Here is a 19,841-nt window from a genome sequence, read left to right on the forward strand (position 1 = left end):
AGAAATATTAATCAAGTTGTCAGCTGCAACTGCTGCTCACTTTTTCAGTTGCTGAATACATCTTGTTGCTGCAGTCATAAAGATACTGAAAAACTCCAGAACTTTGCATCAATTATCTATGCTCTTAAGATTATTTTTTACATACCCATATCACATCTGCGATTTCTTAAGCTATTGATGACTTTGAAATTCATTTTGAGCTTCTTCTTAATATCCATTTGTTTACATTTATTTGTAAACAAACCCCTACTGTTTAGACATAAAATATACATTATTCAGGTAAAGTTCTGCTTTCAAAAATAATTTAAAATGAAGTCTCCACCCCCACATAATAAACACCATTCTTCATTTCAGACAATCTGTAGACATTACCAATCCTTTTGAATTCGACTGTACTAGAAATGGTGTTAACTGCTGTTAAGTTAAACCAAAAACAGTACATAGGAAAGGTAGAACAGAGAATGAAAAACATGTAATCCACCACATTTAAATTACACATCCATTAAATAAAGTTAAAAACCTAAAAAAAAAATCTGAATTTAAACTAAAAAAGCCCCAAATCAGACAAGTAGTTTGAAAAGTGAATGTGAATTTAGAAAAATTTTGCATACGTTGAAGGTTTCACAATTTAGACTGGGAACATTTATATTTTTATTAAAGGTGGTAATACAGATCCAAAACAAATTTGAAATTTTAAGTTGTTTGATGTACCTTGATGAAGGACTGTATTTTGCCCATATAGAGAATGCTTTTTACCCGTATGGCAAAATGTTCTTTGAATGTAATGGAACCAGGATCAAAACACAACTATTTGAATGCAAGATCCACAACGAGGTATAACATTATCAAAGTTTATTGAAATAATGATTGCTTTTCAATATAGGTAGTATTCCATTAAATTACATACCTTGAAAGATTTTCTACAAACACCACAATTATATTCACACCACAGTTACTTTACTATAACAGTCAGCTGCTAAAACAACAGCTGAGAGGAGAGCTCATTTGACTTTTTCCACTTGTAGAAAATAGCGCAGAGGTCTTATCTCACTAGAAAACGTAACAGCTGCATCTTCCTTTAAACAATAAATGACTCATTTCTCTCTAACACATAACATCATAAAGGTCTAATGACTCAGACACAGAAGCTATTTGTGTGTGCACTTTTTTCTAGATCATTCCTTAAAAAACACGCTCTAGCCAAAAAAAAAAGAAAAAAGAAAAATCTCTATGAGGATATCTGGATTACAATTAAGTACCTGGAATGATACGTGCCGAACATTTAACAAAATTATGAGACATGAAAACTAAAATTTGGAACAGTATTACTTTTTGTCAAAGTTATCAGTAACACAGCACCACTGCAATGACACAGCCAATATGCCTAGATACAAAATGTTTTGCATATGATGATATTTCTATGTTGCACAACATTAAACAAGTTATGGAAAATTGATTTAGATATAATCATTATGGGAAGGTACATCACTGTGTATAAATGCATGAATACTTTAAAATGAGCATCAAACTATATACCACAGACTGCCCTATCTCAAACGGTGGTCTCCGCGTACACAGCAAGAGGCGGCTTCCTTTTCTGACATACTTGCAGGTAAAATGGCAGGCGGTGGCTGGTCCCGACAGCCAATCGCAGGGCAGTATGTAAACACACGGGTCATGAAGTTGTAAAAAAAACCGGCGGCTACCTGCCATAAAATGGTGGCTGAACCAGCATGGCGGACCCTGTGTTGTTAGGGGAGGGGGCTTCCTCCTCCGACAACCTTCTGGGGGAAGTAGGATGGGGTGGCTGGTCCTGCCAATCACAGGCCTAAAAACGCCTGGGGTACGAGTGTGTTGAAATCCGCAGTCAGCCAATCCAATCACAAAGCAGTATGAAAACCTGGGGGACGACATTTTACATAATGGCGGCTGGAATAAAATGGCAGCCACCATGCATGTGGTGGGGAGGGACTTCCAGGCCCCTACGAGCCGACAGGAAGAGAGGAGGGACTTCTCGGGTCCTTACACCATGTGACCAGGGGAAGGGTGGGACTTCTGGGGCTTGTGGAACACGTGACTGCCTGCAGGGGGCAGGGCTTCCACCAGCAGCTGGGGCCCCACCCTTCTTGTACTAGGTGTTGGTTGTCCTCCCACTACTTACAGAAACAATGTCATAAATAAAAAGCTTTTACACAGGGTTTTGAATAATCTTTCTTTCATGACGTATCCTGAGGGCATATTATCTAATATTTGCCCGCTCTTTAGCTTTGGCGTGTTGTTTCTCTGCTACTCTGGTATTTCTAAATTATCTTCTACAAATCTCACAAGCCCAGTAAGAACCGAGAGCCTTTCCTTCCTTAGGAAACAAACGCGTGCCAATGTAAATCAGGTCATCACTTCCCAGAGTCCCTGGAGTGTGAATCCGTCCTTTAGCTTCTCTATTGCAAGTCCTAGTTCTTCTGAAAAAACAGGCTCCCGATCACATTGCTTTTTTGAATGCACGAGATAGGAGAAAAAAATAAAGCAGAAAGTACTTTTTAATTTTATTATCCCATTTTAACAACATGAATTTGATAGTATGAAAAAGGATGTTCTTACCTTGTTTTCATCAGCAAAGTAAGCCTGCAAAAGAAAGAAAAAAAGAACTCGCAACCTTGGGGGAAAAAAAGAAGTCTAAAACCAAATTTGCTAATAATTCCTTGGGGTCGAAACTGTATTTGTAAGTTTTCTTCAACAAACCGGTCTCTATGGTTTTTATTTTTGTTTTGTAAACAAGATCAGAGTTTTTTCTATGTTGAAATAATTTACAAAAGGGTTCTAACAGGAGTTGGCAATTATGTTCTTTTTCATTAAATACCAATCTTTGAATTCTCCATCGTAATAAACAAAGATTTTTAAATAGTAAAATTTTCATATTACATTTGTTACACTGACAAATACTTTATAGGGAATAAAATGTTAACATGAAGGCAAACTGACAGCATCCTAGCATTTTCTGCCTCGCGTGCAGCAGCATTTATTACTAACTAAAATGCGTAAGTGATATCAAAATTCAGTTAACATCATACCCAATCTAAGAAATGAACACAGAGTAACTGAACAATTAACCAAATTTTTCTACTCTCAGACAGAGATCTGGGGAAGTGAGATAATCTTTCCCATTCTGTGTGTATGGAAATTAAGGCTCAAACTCTTCAGGAAATCAGATCTCTGAAAATATCCACAGCTCTGGAAGTCTCCGGACCAGCAGGCTCTAGATTTTCATGTTTACCAAAAAGAGCCTGATCTTGCTTCAGCTGCCCCTATGGACTGGCGAGGGGCAGCAAAGAAAGCGTTCTCCTGCTCAGCTGGATCTCAAGCTATACAAGACTCTACAGAACAGCATCCCAGTCGTCAAGTGTCATGGAATCTTGGTCTGGAACCACTCCTTGGGTCCTGGATGATATATGTCTCCTATAGCAACCACCTAATCATTTACAGCTTCCAGTTTTTGTTTTAGAATATGCAAAGCACAGTTATTTAATCCAAATGACAAAGGCACCAATAGAGCAAACAATCTACCGTTAAGGAAAAGGTAAATTTAAAAATGTGCAAAAATGAAAACAAAAAAAGGCAGAAAGTGAGGAGAAAGGAGGGATAAGAGCTTATCTGCATCAGTAAATGACACCAAAAGAAAAGAAGGTGGAAATAAGATTGGTGCTAGCACTGCTAATTTACCAAATTTCAGAGATGAATTAAGAAAACGCGTCAATTGTCAATGTGTCAAGTCTAGCACTTGAAAACATGTGCAGTCTACCTGTGCAGTCAATTATGCAGTCTACCTGTGCAGTCAATTATGCAGTCAGGTGTTACTGGGTTGCACAGTAAATTTGGAAATTCCTAGAAAGAAGGTCATCAAGCAACCTAACGTATTTAAAGGTAAATTTTCCTGAAATACTGGGAGACAGATACTAATACAGTTTTCTAAACTGGTATTGTCAGGAGTGCAAAGGTTGTCAGGAGTGACTCAAAATTATTGCTGCCTTTCTAAAAATCTTTCAAGTTTGAATCTTAGATGAATGTTGAGCGTACAGATATCACCATCTATTAATCTGCTCCAAGAGAAGGAAGACTTGTTTCAATATAGTGTATTTGATTATATTATACTGTTGGTTTTCAAGCTATTCTTGATCTTAATGTGTTGAGAAACTACATACAACTGTTACTTTAAATATCTACTACTATTTATTTTGAATAATAGTTTGTTTCCTGTAGTAATCAGGATTTTGAATAAAAGGTCTGTAGGTGTGTTTTAAATATAGAAAGTTCAGTTGTAGCTTATCTTTAATAGATGATTACAGCTGTACATTGCTTACATTTGAATAACCAAACAAGAATTATTTTATTTTTTAGTTTTCTGTGGAGCAGCTTACCACAAAAGCATCCGTATGCTCATCAGATTCTATTTCCACATCATCTTGAACCTGCTCCACTGTTAGGTCTTCAAGAGGTTGAGGCTGCAAATTAAAACGTTAAAGTAAGTAAATCCACGTATCTAATGGGTTTAATATATTTTTATTACTGCTGTTAACACAATATTGTATCTAATTTAAATTAAATGAGTGGAGTACCTTTTCTTCCATTTCATAATCCACTCCAAATATAGGGTTAGCTGAATAAACTCTGTGAAGTGAATTAATTTCTTTCACTGCCTCCTGTAGTTTCTCCACAGGGTCTATTTTAAAACCAAGTACATATCCTCCACTCTATATAACAGAGAAAAAAGAAGATGTATATTTATTAGTGTTGCTTATTATTTAAACAACTTTTTCCCCTTGATAGGGATTTGCAGTTTAATGAGAGCAAATTTCAGTTTGCTGATAAAACAGTATCTGTATTTTGGTATTATCTTATTTTCATTCTGCCACTTAAACCATGGGTGAAATAAAAACAATGACAAAGTTTCTCTATGAGGTAAATGAGGTTTTAACTGTTAGCCCATTATATAAATGGGGAACAAACTTCTTACACAGAAAAACAAAAGCAAACAAGGGTGGGAGAAGTTCAGAAGTTGGTACTAATGATTTATTTCTAGCTACTTAGCAAATGTTTAGTCTGTTAGATCTTGATGTTGTTATTAAAGAAGCTTTCAGACACAGTAAATAAAGTTAGTTGAACTTAAAAAAAAAAATCACCATTAAAAGCATTTCTGATTAAGGTGAAATTGAAGAAAAATAATTTTATCTCTTACAGCAAAACAGACACACAAGTGAAAAATACTAAAAATAGTGGCCTTAATTAAGTAGAGAAGTAATTAGATCCCAAACATAATCTGTCAGAAGACACTGGTTTTTTTTTTTAACAGTTATTTTACTTTATTTTAACTAGTCATGCTGGCCTATTGTTGCTTTGCTTAGAGAAATCGTAACTCACAACAGCCATATTGACCTTAACATACAGACATTTTAAGCAGTGCAAAAAGGACTTTTTAAAAGTTGTGTTCAAAAGGCCACACAGAAGGAACACTCTAAGTACCTTAAAAGTAGCCCTGTAACATTTCAGAATTAGAGAACTGTTATATATAAAAACGTAACCAATGAAAGAAGGCTGTTAAAGCTTCTTACCTGCTGAGAACTCTCTATCACAAGCGCCAAGCCAAACTTTGAGTCTCTTATTTTTATTGAACGCTAATGGTAAAGAGGTAAAAACTGTGTTAAAAATTATGGAATTACTTGTTAAAAATCTGCTTTATCTTTTTTTTTTTTTTTTTTAAACTGTACTAATTACAATTACTGGTTTTGGAAGCTTGGATACCAGCATTCCCTCCCATTTACCACTACAAATCTGAACCCCTGAACCTCAGGGAAAAGTGTTTTTATTAGAAGTGGTAACAGTGGTTAACAGTTCATTTCTGAACATCACGTTCACAGACCATTAATCCCGGTGTATGTAGGTGGCATGAAGCATCATAGTAAACAGTTTGAAAACTGGAAATACAAGCTATTTTCAACATCTGTACCTGCCCATGAAAGCTCCCAATTAATCTGGACAGAAAAAAAAAAAATCTACCCTGTGGTTGATGCTGGTAAGACTAAATTCCTCCCTGACTGTGGGACATGAAATACTAATTTTGGTGAGCTGGGAGTTTTAACTGAAGACTTGAACTTATGCCATTTCATTTTGAAAATGGTTGTTTTAAGATACTTACAATTTGTAGATATGGTATGCTGACATTGAAGCTGTCATTCATATTTGCATGCCAAACTATTCTCACGTTAGTAATAAAAAACGTTCCTAAATTTCCCTATTAAAGAAAAGGTATGTTAGAACTGCTTTGAAGTACAGAGCCTTTTTCCAAACATGATGATTACTGCTATCCATTTAAACACATGCAGGATACAGCTTCATATTTAATTCAATAAAAGCCTGATTCTTCCCCACCAAAACCAGTCAAAATGCTTCTATTGATTGCAATGACGCCAAGATCCAATCTTTAAAGGATACAGCACCCGAGAGGTGAAAATAGCTGAGAGTACCTATTACTGCAGCAAAGCAGGATCAAATTACAGCACAGCAGACCTCATGGGAGTACATGAAGGATCTGAGAGTGGTGTTCTTAACTGTACAGATCTGGAATTGGCGTATAGCATAAGTATAATGGCACGTGGGTTAAACTTAGGCAATTGTGGAGATGTGTGCCAAGGGAATGTAGAGGAAAGAACTTTTTAGCTTGTCAGGATGGATCCTATTTCCATTCTGGACTAAAATTGCACAGACAGAAATAACAGCTCCCATTTTGTTTCATGGCCCTGGGAAATACTTGCTACCAATGCCCTGTAAAATAACAGAAACATTTTCTATTTTTTCCTTAAAGTCTTTATTTTTCCATGTTTTAAGACATAGATTCCTATTCCAGTATTTTCAATTTCCAGTAATCGAAAGACAATATAGTCTTACACTGTAGTCAAAAGCTGCACGTAAACATACAAATATTCAGCAGAGCACTTTGGAAACAACATGATTGTCTTTCAGGATGATACAGAGCTTTAGACTCATAAATATATCTTTTTAACAGGAACTGTCTATCTAGTTCCTTGCCTATTAGCTGAGTCACATAGACTTCAGGTTGCCAAAAAATGACTTTGTTGTACTGAGTAGCAAATATATGGGATCAGCTTCTCTGCATGTGAACTGAATTAATGGTAACTCCTTTGAGGTTATAAAACTGTAGTAGTACAATTGCTAGATGAAAGCCAAAACATTCAACTTTGCTGTAGTCAACGTAGTCTCATTTTTCACTATACCTGGTCACTTGATAAATTCCAAACTCCATTGATTTTATCATATATTTGTTCTTGTGGTAATAATCTCAGTTGCTTGTTTTGAATCAATGCACTTCTCAGCTTCAGATCACGATACATTTTAGAAGTTTCATAAGCTCTGCAAAATATAAAAAATACACATTACCATTTCAGTGTTTTCTATGACCTTTACTGTTTGTTTTAGCACCAATATGAAATGTTGTGTATTTTCAACTTTTCTTATCACGTTGCACAAAAATGACAGTACTATTAAAACTTCATCAACGTAAACCATTATATTTCAGCTTTCCTTATTGAAGTTATCTTTAAAGTTTTTTTTTTGACATCCGTTTTGATCTCGTGTGTTGTTCATGTGTTTACTATTTCTTTCTTTTCGTTAAGATAGTCATCTCCCAGCCTCTATTGCAAAGCATAAGTCTTCTGGATCCCAGACTATGTATAACAATACTTAGTATGGACAACAAGAATCCTTTATTTTTCAGTGCCGGCTAAGTCACAAACATCCAATATACGAACATCAGTGTTCCACAGCTCTTAAATAGAAACCTGTGGTAATGTATTATGCACACATTCATTCAGATGACTTATCTTTAGGTGTGAAACATCCACTGTTTTGTAGTCAATTAGAGTTTTGACCAGGATTTAACTCTTCATTTCCATTACATGGTCCAAAATTATGGGAAATGATTATAGACAGAAATTATAGATCAAAAATGTACACTGAGATTAGCTCTTTTGTACTTTTATTTGTTCAGATAGTTTCGACACACAAGATGTATAAACTGTGATCAATGACTGGTATTAATACACATTAATTTTCATTATGTACAGTTATCTACTAGAATCTACAGAAGGCCAATCGTATCCTGGGCTGCATGAAAAGAAGCATGGTCAGCAGGTCAAGGGAGGTGATTCTGCCCCTCTCCTCTGCTCTGGTGAGACCCCACCTGGAGTACTGCGTCCAGCTCTGGAGCCCTCAGCGTAAGAAAGACATGGACCTGCTGGAGTGGGTCCAGAGGAGGATCACGAAAATGATCAGGGGGATGGAACACCTCTCCTATGAAGAAAGGCTGAGAGAGTTGGGGTTGTTCAGCCTAGAGCAGAGAAGGTTTCGGGGAGACCTTCTTGCAGCCTATCAGTATTTAAAGGGGGCTTATAAAAAAGATGGGGGCAAACTTTTTAGCAGGGCCTGTTGTGACAGGGCAAGGGGGAATGGCTTTAAACTAAAGGGGGGGAGATTTAGACTAGATAGAAGGAAGAAATTTTTTACGCTGGGGGTGGTAGAACACTGGCACAGGTTGCCCAGAGAGGTGGTGGATGCCCCATCCCTGGAAACATTCAAGGTCAGGTTGGACGGGGCTCTGAGCAACCTGATTTAGTTGAAGATGCCCCTGCCCACGGTCATCTAAAGGATGACCTTTAGAGGTCCCTTCCAACCCAAACTATTCTATGATTCCATGATTCTATGAATTTGTGATCATTCTCTCCCTTCCTTTCAGAGATTGCGTTCTCCTCTTTTGGGAAAGTTTCCTGAATGTTAAATTTGGGCAGTTATATACCCGGTCCATCAGCAGTAGTAATCCCACATATTTGATTAATTGAATTTTGTAAATGAACAAACACTATTTTAAGTATGCTACCTGTGTACAGCAATAACTGAAGTGAAGAGTCTGGGACTCCCGGGGACAACATTGGTAAATATGAACTCAAACCGTGTATTGTTACATTTAGTCAATATATACAGAGCTTCCGTCTGCCCTCGTAATTTCTGTAAGGAAAAAATGAAATTTAACATTTTGACAATATAGTAGCTTGACTGTACAGGCAATAAATAATCTTGACATATTTTCTAAATAGTGTATCTGAAGATGTAATCCTGATTCTACCACTGATTACTGATGTCTTCAACTGAACTCAGTTTTTTTGGAGAAACTAGCAGTTCCATCAACAGTAGAACTAATGAAGCCTGCCTGCTATACATTTGCAATATCATGACTGAAACAGTATTTTTGGCTTTGTTACCATGTGGCTGCCCAGGGAACCTACATATCTCCTGGCTAGTTCTTTGCTGCAAGCCAAACAAATGGCTTCACAGTTGCATGTAATTCAGGCTACGTATTTGAGAGCTTTCTTGCACAAAATTAGTGCCTCTCTAGACCTTTGTTAAATTTAGACACAATGAGCCAACATGTGCTTGATTTACCTAGCGGGGAGAAGAATCACCAGTGTGATTACATGAGTTTTACTGCCTTAGGAAGCTGACTAAAACCACACTCCTATAGAAATGTAAAACTCTCTCAACTTGTAAAACTGAACTTCCATTACTATTCTATTACTGTTCTTGCAAGTAAACTTTCAGATTATTGTTGATATAATACAGTAAGTACAAACAATGAATTACAGCTCCTTTTATTCTTTTTAAAAAGTATTTTTTGAAACTTACCGAGTTGGCAGTTCTTGTGGTTATATTTATAATGCAGTTGTAACCAACAGCTAAAAGTTAGGGGAGAAAAAAAAAAAGAACAGTTTTGAGAACAAGAAAAAATAATAGTCAAAATTACGAAGTACAATATTGAATTCTGTAGCACAGGTTTGGATGCTATTTGTGAGAATTGCACATTATGGTTAATGGTCTGGGCCTTCATCACAAAATCAAAGACTAATTTAAGCTGGAAAGGACCTTGGGAGGTTGTCTGGTCCAATGCTCTTCTCAAAGCAGGACCAACTCCATCTGGCTGCTCAGGGTACCGTCCAATTGAGTTTTGAATATTTCCAAAGAAGGAGATTCCACAACCGCTCTGGGAGCCTGTTCCACTGTTTGACTGCCATCATTGTGAACGTTTTTTTCCTAATATCTAATCAGAATTTCCCTTGTTTCAGTGTTTAACTTCTGCCTCAAGAAGGTCTGTTTCATCATAATGTTGCCCATAAATTTTACGCTTATAAATAAAACTTTCTACATCGATATACTTTGTAGAAGAAGAAGAGCTAAGGATATGACAAAGAAAAAAAGCAGCAAAATGGGAAGTGTAAGTGGAGAAGAAACAAAGAGAAGAGGAGGATAAAACAGTTACAAATTTCACTTTACCTCTTCTACAGTAGTGCTCTGATACAAAATAAAACCAGAAACAATCCCAGCCATTCTTCCTAAAACAAACGGATGCACTAAAATGGTGCTGGGCTAAATCTGAATGTCAATGACAGTCCTGCTACTGATACCAATAGCACAGCCAGGTTCCAAAAGAAAAAAAAAAAAAAAATCAAAGGAGAACTAGAATTGTGGCAGCAGTTATGTAGATAAGAATATTCAGTCTTTATGGAATTAATACTTAAGAAAATACCAGAAAAAGACTATTTCCTAGGTTGCTTATGAGAAATTTTCTAAAACTAAAAGAAACAGCAATGGTCAACAATGGCATCCAATAAAATATTATTTTTTGTCTATATATTCCCTTAATGTAAGAAATAATGCATTATCTTGAAAGCTAGAGAGTATTTTAAGCTCTAAAAGCCATAGGTTAGACTTCCTTGAGCTTCTATAGGGCTGAACTACTCCATAAGCTTCTTTGTGATCTCCTCTAAAAAGTTCTATTCTAAAACTTAAATATACAAACAAACAATTGTTTTTAATTTTATAAATACATATAAAAGTAGCAGTGTGTGTGTGTACACTTGTAGGTGTGTACACGTATGAGATAGCAAATGCAGAAAAGCAAGCAGACAGAGGGCATAAGTTTATATACATTATGAACAGAATACAGATTTTCAATACTGACTGGCTATTGGGAACTGAGCACTGGAAATAATATGGGTACAAAGTAAGTGCATGCTGCCCCTGTTTCAGCAAATTCAATTAAATATGACTAGACCCGCTAGCTACTCATACAGTTAAAATTAGAAGCTTCTTCAGAGCTTAAAACAGTAAATTTGGAAAGGCAGTTACTTGTGGGGAATAAAAACTGTAGGACAATACAGAATGTGAATAAACAGGTGGCAACAGGAAGTACAAGTAAAGCAAGGTGTGAAGAAACTCAAACTTTTGTTTCTTTCTAGAAAAACGAATTAATCCCACATAGGCCGAATAAAAATATGTCTGAAGTACTCTTCAATTTATGTTCTGAGAAATTAACATTGAATATTAGTATTTTGCTATGAATTATTGTAACAGTTCCTATATTACAAATAGATTCATTAGTAACAGTTTATTTCAGACTTTACAGAGCAACAGAACTATACTTCACTATTCTGTACTGTAATTAATACTATTGTGAAAGAACAGTATGCCACCACAAAGGAAACACAGAATTTGCAGTTGTTTAATAGGAGATGATACTTACAGAGATTGACTCTGGGCAATGACAATGAGCGCCAAATAATCCGCAAATTTGTCACGAGCAGTCTACCTGGAAATAAGGAGTGTAGATATTTTTAATCTGAATAACTTCTATTAAATTAAATGTTCCATTCTATGGTACATATTTACCTCTAGTTTTGAAACACCAGAATATTCCTTCCCCTTGATACGAAAAAGAAGAAAAGCACAGGACACCCCAGCAGAAAAATCACTGATCACTTTTTTTTGTTTTTGAATGCTAGGAGAGAAAATCCAGCAAGGAACAAATGAAACAACCTCTAATATATACCAGCATTCCTCAAAAACAAACCAAGAACAATTACTGATTTCACATCCACCTGCCTATAGTAAAAATGCAGAGACACAATCAGTGCAGAACTGCTCTGGGGAGGAGAAGGGGAAGGCAGCGAGTTAACTATCGCAGCTGCCTTCATGAATAACCTCACCCCTTTATGTCATGTGCAAATTTCTTCGATTTTGTACCCTGTACATCAACACGTCCAACTCCAGGAAGGGTCATCTCAGAATGCTGGAGCTTCATGCCCTTGCACACACACTATATATATCCCTTACTGATTCAGTTTAAATCAGGTTAGGAAAAACTAAGCATTAAACAGGATTACAGCAAAAGATCACCACAATGTTTATAAATAGATTATTCTTACCAGGCTTTCAATTCTAAACAAATTCTGAGACAAGATTATCACCTTCCTATAACTTTGAACAAGAGATCCTATTTGAAAATACTCCAAGGGGAGACAGATCTGTGAAATAGGCAGGATCTATTTTCTGCAACAACCATCGATACAGAGTTCAATGGAAACCAGACAGGGCTTTCATGAACCTACACAGGATAAATTAGAAAGTTTACAATTTCCCTGAGCATGCAGTTACCTCTGTCTCCATTGTTTCCTTTGGTATCTTCTACAGACTCTAAGCAGTCTATAAGGACCTCTCCAGGTCTCATTTTCATTTGTCTAAAAGAAAAGAAAAAAATTACCTAATGAAAAATAGATTGGATTTATCCTCCAAAAGAAGGCCATTTCTATTTCCCCACTTTGCTTTCCTTTCCCCTTTTTTTGCTTAGTGCATCATACAATGAAAAATCCACATATGCACACATACATACAAATCAACATTATATACCTGAAATTGTTGTCACTACACCTGGCATATGAAAAATATTAATACCTTTATTAGTAAATTCTAACAATAAATAAATGTGTAGCAAATATGACCAAGCAAATTACACTCCAGAATAGGGAGAAAGTGTGTGAAAATGGGAGGGAAAAGCAAAAAAGTTGCATTCACATAATTTTTAATGGATAGTTTGTTGCCTCTTGCTGTACTTTTACGTCATAAGGAGTGGAGCTAGGCTCAGGAAAGAATAGATGCCCTCAAAGGAAATATCAGATGTATACCAACACGTGAAATGTTCTGCTAAATTTTCCACAAAGGGTGTGGTTTGGGTTTGGGGTTTTTTTTCGTATTTTGCTTGATTTAACTGGTCTAACCACTTAATTATATAACAACAGGTGTGGTGTAAAATTTTGCTGTATTTTAATTGCATTGTGTAAGGTAGCCAAAACTCTTCAGTGTATTGGCATGACAAAAACAAAATGCATTATCAGGAGTGAAATTCCATGAGATACTACTGGAGATCAGGATCGAGACACCAGGTATGGCCTCAACAATACATCACCAGAACAGCACAAAAGATATTAGACAGGAGGTAGCAAGAATAGTAACATTAGCATTAAAGAAAATACGGAAGCAGGCTCTGTCTACATGACAATTCTAAAAGAAAATAACACAGAACTGCTTAAACATCCAAGGTACAATTTCATGTTTCTAAAATTACTGCAGGCAGCATGCCTGAGGGACAAAGGGTGTTCTCAGTAGGGTCAACTGAGTAGGAGGGAGATGAAGCATGACAATACACTTTCAGCCTCCACCCCCAAAATCAGCACCAACCAGCTGCTAATTTGTAGTTCCATATTACAAAAGCTATGCAGGGTTTTGCCACAGAAACCAGAGCAGTTTTATGTCTCAGATAAGGCTGACAGCTCATCAGAGGTCAAGGCCTACGGGAGTGAGTAAGCACTGCCTCAGCGAGGATGTACCTGACAACCCTTCAGCTCTGGCCCCTCGGAGGCTGCACAGCCACTGCCCGTTTCCGTGAGCTCAGGCTGCCAACACCACGGCAGGGACGCCGAGTCCTTGTTACCAGTGACTGGTACTGTCCCCTCAGGCACACACCTTAAGTTTGTTTTTACTTCTCAGCGACAGGTAACTCTACGGGCGGCTGGGAAAAGAACACCCTTCCCTCAGTCCTCCAGTGTGCAACCTTTTTATTTTTTGTTTTATAGATTGGAAACAGTGACTAGACTCCACCTACCAAAAACTCCTCAGCCAGCCCCCCCGAGTCTCAACGGCCACACAAACCTTTTCCCGCTCTGCCAGGAAAACACGCTCCCCCCCCGCGCCGCCACACTGGGAAGGCTCCCAGCATGCACCGCGCCACTAATGGCGCCCGCGCTCAGCCTACTGACAGACGCCGGACGGGTCCGAAAGCCCTGCTGTAAGGGGAGGGCAGGGCAACGACACTCACTGCGGGGAGATGTCGAAGCGGACATCTCTGTCCTCCCACAGCACGTCCAGCACCGCGCTCATGGCTGCCTACCGCAGCGCACCTCTCCCTCCGGCGAGTCCGCGCGCCGCCGTGGCAACGGGGGTGGTCTCTCGCGCTCTCGCAGCGATCGGGATTGGCTGCGGCGCTGCACGTGGGGGCGCCGTTCGCTCTCCTGCCTGCCCTAGGCCCGCCCCCAGCTCGGCTGAGGTGGCGGCCGCGGGTGGCACTGGGCTTTGTGGTCGTGGGGGCTGGGCTAGCCCACCGCCTTCCGCGCTCTGGCAGTCGTGCGTTGTGGCCGACCCGGTGGCGTGCTTGTACAGCCTCGGCAACGCCAACGGCTTGGCGTTTGTGAACGTTTTGTGAAGGAGAGCGGAGTGCTCTGAGCAGTTGGAACGTGTAGTAGTTGCAGCTTTTCTTCGCGTCTTAGTTTTGTTTGGTAGAAGGTAACATCTGTATTGCCGTGGACGCTCGTTAAACCAAACCCCTGTGCAGTCGGTAAACCTAAAACCTGTGAAACCCTCGCTTACTCTGTAAATTACAGCTCTAAGTCCTGTGGTTTTTGTTTTGTTTTTTTTTTTTTAAACTAGATGGGATGTATCGTATTTTTAATTTGGAATAACTTGAGAATTGTATCTAGCCAAATTTTAATTGCAGTATCCTACCAAATAAAAAAATACTCTTAAGAATCATAGGAAGAAACTTGTCCTTTGACAGCTGCTTCCCTGGAGCTGGTCCCTGAATTGGTGAGGAGCCCGTTGCGACCCACCTGGAAGACGATACAAACTTGATGAAGTAAAAAACATTGTCGGCGCTACCCGTCCCTCCTCCTCCTCTCCCTCCGCCCTGCATCCTCCCGCGCTGGCAGGGGGAGCGGCGTGCCTCCGCGCCCAGGCGGGGTTCTGCTGCGGCCCCGGCGGGAGTGCGGCCGGGGGCTCTTGAAGTAGGAAGGGTAGCGCGTGTTTGGCTTGAGGCCAAATTCCATTTTTTGTTCATCTGCCAGACTTACCATTTGTTCAGGAAAACAACCCACAAACCCAACCAAAAATGATCATCGGGTTTCATATGCAGGAGTGCCTAATCTGAGACGTTCAGTCTTGTTAAGGGCTGTGGCAGAAATCCAGTTACATCATCAGGAGCACATTACACAGTAAGTGTAATTTAGCTGTGAGGTAAGTTTTTAGTCCTGTAAAGGTACCGTTATCCATTCTCTGTCCTGGCAGTAAAACCAGAAATGTTTTATTAGAAACAAGCTTTTAAGTATATAAGTCAAGTAATAGGAAATACATCATACACAGGCAGACGTAAATCTAAAAAGCAATATGGCAGTGACTGGCAATAAAGAATAAACTCTATGCTGCGTTTGATGTTTTGAACATAAGTTTAAAAAGTTTTTTAAGAAAGATGAAAATACTAAAATGCATTTAAAAATTAGACTTGGCTTTCAGAAGAGAAACACATGTCAAGGACCACTTCAGACATGAACTAACCTAATTTAGTGATGCCAGCTATTGGTGTAGTCACTGCTATAAATGTGGATGTGTTCTAACTGCATTTGTCATGTATCTTGCTAGCTAATAGAAACTGAGGAAAGTTTACAGAAAAAAGGACTAAATATAACTGATGTGGTTGGGAAAGGTGGGTGGCTGAGCCACCTCTCTTGTCTTGTGACCCAGAGAGCACATAGGCCACAAGTTGATGCTTTTGCTGTATTTATCTGTACTGAGTAGTACTCTGCATGTAATTTGGAAATTGATATTTTATGCTTGAAATATTAAAATAGGATTTGCTTGAAATATTAAAACAGGATTTGTGGGAACACTTTCACTTAAAAAAAGTGAAGTCTTCATTGCAGAATCCATGCCAAATATCAGATTTCTGTAACAGAAAGAAAAGAAATTACATAATTTTAATGACGAAAGATTGCTTTCCAAAGCCATATATATAATTTAAAATGAGGTATAGTTAGTGATTGTACAATGGTAGTATTTAAAGATCTAGGTGAAGGAAGGGCAATTACTATGGCAAATGCTATACTAGTCTTACTATATCTTAGTAAAAAGGAAGTTTTGTGCTCTTGATACTGCTGAAACATTGCTATTTTGTTACATAAGGACTACATCATACAATATATGCAAAAAAAATTAAAGTGAGCTTGCATAGGTAGACATTTTTTTAATTAGTGAGCATATGACTTCATAATGGTAACATTCTTTAAATTAGTGGGTTTGGTTTTACATACCATGCTGGATACTTGATAACAAACCCAAACAATCAGTAGCTTCAACTTGCTCGTTATTAATACAGAAACAAATTCCTACCTCCAGAAAAAAATACACAAGCCTCTCTACATTCCTCTTCACTCTCAAAGCGATTTGCATTTCCATCGCAGCCACCATACCAAAACTGAGCACAAGCATTGGCTTGTTTATCGTAATACCATTTTATGATATAAACACGGCATGGCCCTTGATCCAGCCTTAACTTGCACTGGAGGTCCAGGATACTTTCTAAAATAAAGAAAAAAAGGAACAGAAACAATTCAGTTTGTAAAAGACAATTGTATTGCATAGATTTTAACTTTCAAACTCTGGTTTTATTTTAATTTTTTCTGCTAATGTTATACAGCAGTTTAAGATTCATTTTTACTTCTAAAGATGTTAGCATTGAAGGCAAGTTAAAAGTGCATCTTAGTAGGTCAAGTAAACTGTTCCTTTACTGGCATGGTTCTAGTAACTCCAGAAATAATAGTATTATGGCTCCACGTACAAGAAGAACAAACAATATGAATCTTATAATTTTGAAATCTAATTTTTGAAATTTAATTATCGGCAACCAGTCTTGTGAGCAACCCAAAATTGTAAGCCAAAGAGCTGTAAGCTAGTTGTATCTGCTGTTTTCGAACCACAAGTATGACTATGATCCTTCTGCAGTACATTGCTTCAGTACATTAGTTCTCTTTGTGGTGTGGGAGAAAAGGCATTAGAATAGTGAGAAGAATATAAAACTTTAGTCTTTCTTTTGTAAGATATTTGTGCTACTTACCTAATACAATGGTAGTAATTATGTACATACTAGTTAAGTTTGAACGTAAAGCTTGTTGGTCTAATGATTCCTACAGATATGCATTAGAGGACTGTGACATACTAATCTAGTCTCACTCACTGTAATAATACCATGAGATAGAAAATACTTTTCCTTCAAGTTTAATGTTGTGACATCAATATTCTGTCTTCGGCAATTAGTATCTTGACACTTTAAAAAAAAAAAAGTTATTGCCACAGACAGAATAATAGGCATGTCCATGTTCCCAGGGAGCATGGGAACATGTTTCTATTGCTCTCTTCTGTTGCTCCCATCATAATACACTATTACTGGAACTCAAAAGTGTGAATCCCCCAAATGATGAACAGAATACATTTGGACATTTCATATAAAAAGAATCAATCCTTTGAGCAGTCAGCTAATTACTATACTTTCCTTCAAATGACTAAACACCGTTTTTTCCTATTTCTTCTCTGAAGGAGAAATCTGTTTTCCGTCCAATTCTGAAATCATTATCTTCTCTGTCTTTAATGAAGCTTCCCATCTCTACAGACTGCTCCTTCTCGGCTGATGAATTACCTGCTCACTGACCCACCTCAGCTAGCTTCTCTTGATGTCATTTATGAGCTCTGTCTCAGGTTATAGCTGACCTTGCTTCTGCTGTAAGTGGAGCGGTGGGATTTGGAATTTGGGAAGACAAGAACTGGTGAACAGGCTGGACAAGAACTGCAACTAGGATCTATTATAAAATCCTGAAATGAATTCTCTTCCACAGCATGGGCTCACGAAATCTTCAGAGGGTGGAACAAAATTATGCTGATTTAAAGCCTTAGGAAAAGTTAGTATCAGGATAAGAGGGAACAAAATGAAAAACTAGTTACGATCTATAACCTGGTCTTGGTGTGAGCCCTGCAGTTGAAAGAGATGATGTCATCACTTTGTCTGATGATGATGGTTTAGATGGCAATAATGGTACCACAGCTGCAGGTGAAAAGAAGCAGAATGAGACATTGATTTTTTTGATCAGCCAAAAATGAAGAAATGATTGATGATAAAAATACCTCTAGTGTCCACTGTTAGCAAGGATGAGTGTTCCTTTTCCTCTTGTTCCGCTTCATATACTGCCACAGGAGGTGCTTTGGTCTGAAATAAGCATTTGATTTTCTTTGTTTTTCAGATATTGTGAAGTGTCTCAAAATGAACAAGCCCTTCATCACTCAGAGGTTTTCTAATGTTTTTCCTTCCTATTTACCCTGACTTCAGCGTTAAGAATCAGGATTTTAACCTCACCTCGTTGGTTAACTAGGAGGGTTGTCAATCCTAAACCTGGCATATATTTTTTTTTAGTTGACCTTTACAGAATTTTATTTATAAACTTAAAAATATAGACTACAATTGAGTTTAATTACTATTCTTAGACTTAATTATTACAGTGTAATTGCATTTTAATAACATTATGTTTCACACTGTGGCACAAATATTACTGTATTAAACACAGGAATAATAATCCTTGTAACAGTATCAGGAATAAATTATAGCCATTAGATAACTGCCTGCATGCCACATCAGAACTCTTACTCGGAACAACCAGCTCTGAGCATACCAACTTAAAGGAGCTATTACAGTACCTGTCCTGTAGAAAAGTAGGGGGAAAGTTACATATTACATCAGGCAACAGAGAAGGATACATATATAAAACTTTTGCTCATTAAAGCCTGCTGAATTTTCATACCGGAGCTAATGGTTGAGGAAGATCGCCAAGACTCAGAGGACTTTCTACTGTAGATACTCCAGCTGTCTGTGCTGAAAGTGATTGGCTATTAACATTGTTGTTCTGAAGTATGTAATGTAAAGAACTTGAAGACACTGAATGGAGAGATGGTCCACTTATGCTTGCACCATTTCCATTACGGTTGTATATTAAGGTACCATGTTCATCTTCACAAAATTGGTTGACTAATTTGGACTCCAGAGCTGTTTAAAAAAAAGTAAAAAAACTCATCATACTGAGAAATTCAATGTATTTTTTGAATTTGGATTATTTACATGTAATCCAGTACTCCTTTGAATTATTTATATGCATCTAAAGATTATTCCAGTTTGTCTGGACTATGGCTTTTATTTGTCACAAATTTGCCAGCCCGTAAGTCCTCTACATGGTATAGAATACAATGAACTCACTTAAAGGTGTTCATCTGAGCTTAGTAACAACTACTAGTTGGTAGCAGGAAAATAACTGCTTACGTTACTCATGTGAATAACCCAATGAAAATGAGTTATTTCCCAATGAAAATGAGTAAGTAGAATTTACAGCAGTGAGTTTGATTCTGGTTTCCAGTCCAGCAGATTTACAGCTTAGAAAGCTAGAGTTTAAGCAGCTGTTTTCCTACACTGTAGGTGACATCCCCTGTTAGCGTGATGAATCACTGCCCTATAACGTGACTCCTTAAAAGAAGGGAATCTGTATCTCTAGGTTCCTATTACTTTGCACCTTGTAACTAATCCTGATCAG

General features: G+C 37.8%; 2 protein-coding genes across 2 annotated transcripts in view; both read right to left on the reverse strand.

Annotated features, from left to right (window-relative positions):
* Positions 1-823: 823 nt before the first annotated feature.
* BBS5 (Bardet-Biedl syndrome 5) lies at positions 824-14,400 on the reverse strand. The gene is made up of 12 exons (XM_076342666.1): positions 14,267-14,400; positions 12,550-12,632; positions 11,639-11,704; positions 9,745-9,794; positions 8,942-9,069; positions 7,284-7,419; positions 6,188-6,283; positions 5,604-5,666; positions 4,611-4,745; positions 4,413-4,496; positions 2,599-2,622; positions 824-2,487 (listed from the first exon to the last, which is right to left on the reverse strand). The coding sequence occupies exons 1-12, from the start codon at positions 14,326-14,328 to the stop codon at positions 2,386-2,388; spliced, it is 1,029 nt and encodes a 342-aa protein (XP_076198781.1). The 5' UTR covers positions 14,329-14,400; the 3' UTR covers positions 824-2,385.
* Positions 14,401-16,567: 2,167 nt separating this feature from the next.
* LOC143162383 (uncharacterized) overlaps positions 16,568-19,841 on the reverse strand; it is a 36,275-nt gene continuing 33,001 nt past the window's right edge. Inside the window, exons 33-36 of the mRNA XM_076342667.1 lie at positions 19,062-19,303; positions 18,391-18,472; positions 18,221-18,310; positions 16,568-16,794 (exon numbers count right to left, since the gene is read on the reverse strand). Of these exons, the coding sequence (XP_076198782.1) occupies positions 16,583-16,794; positions 18,221-18,310; positions 18,391-18,472; positions 19,062-19,303 (626 nt within the window). The 3' untranslated portion in view covers positions 16,568-16,582. The remainder of the gene's footprint in view (positions 16,795-18,220; positions 18,311-18,390; positions 18,473-19,061; positions 19,304-19,841) is intronic.

This window comes from Aptenodytes patagonicus, chromosome 6, assembly GCF_965638725.1.
Source record: "Aptenodytes patagonicus chromosome 6, bAptPat1.pri.cur, whole genome shotgun sequence".
Lineage (NCBI taxonomy): Eukaryota > Metazoa > Chordata > Aves > Sphenisciformes > Spheniscidae > Aptenodytes > Aptenodytes patagonicus.

Excerpts from the sequence above, each read along its gene's own strand:
- BBS5 (XM_076342666.1), bottom strand. The coding sequence starts at position 14,328 with ATGAGCGCGGTGCTGGACGTGCTGTGGGAGGACAGAGATGTCCGCTTC. Across the intron at positions 6,284-7,283 it reads GGAATTTATCAAGTGACCAG|GGAAATTTAGGAACGTTTTT; the intron begins GTATAGTGAAAA and ends TTTCTTTAATAG. Across the intron at positions 2,623-4,412 it reads AGCATACGGATGCTTTTGTG|GCTTACTTTGCTGATGAAAA; the intron begins GTAAGCTGCTCC and ends TTTCTTTTGCAG.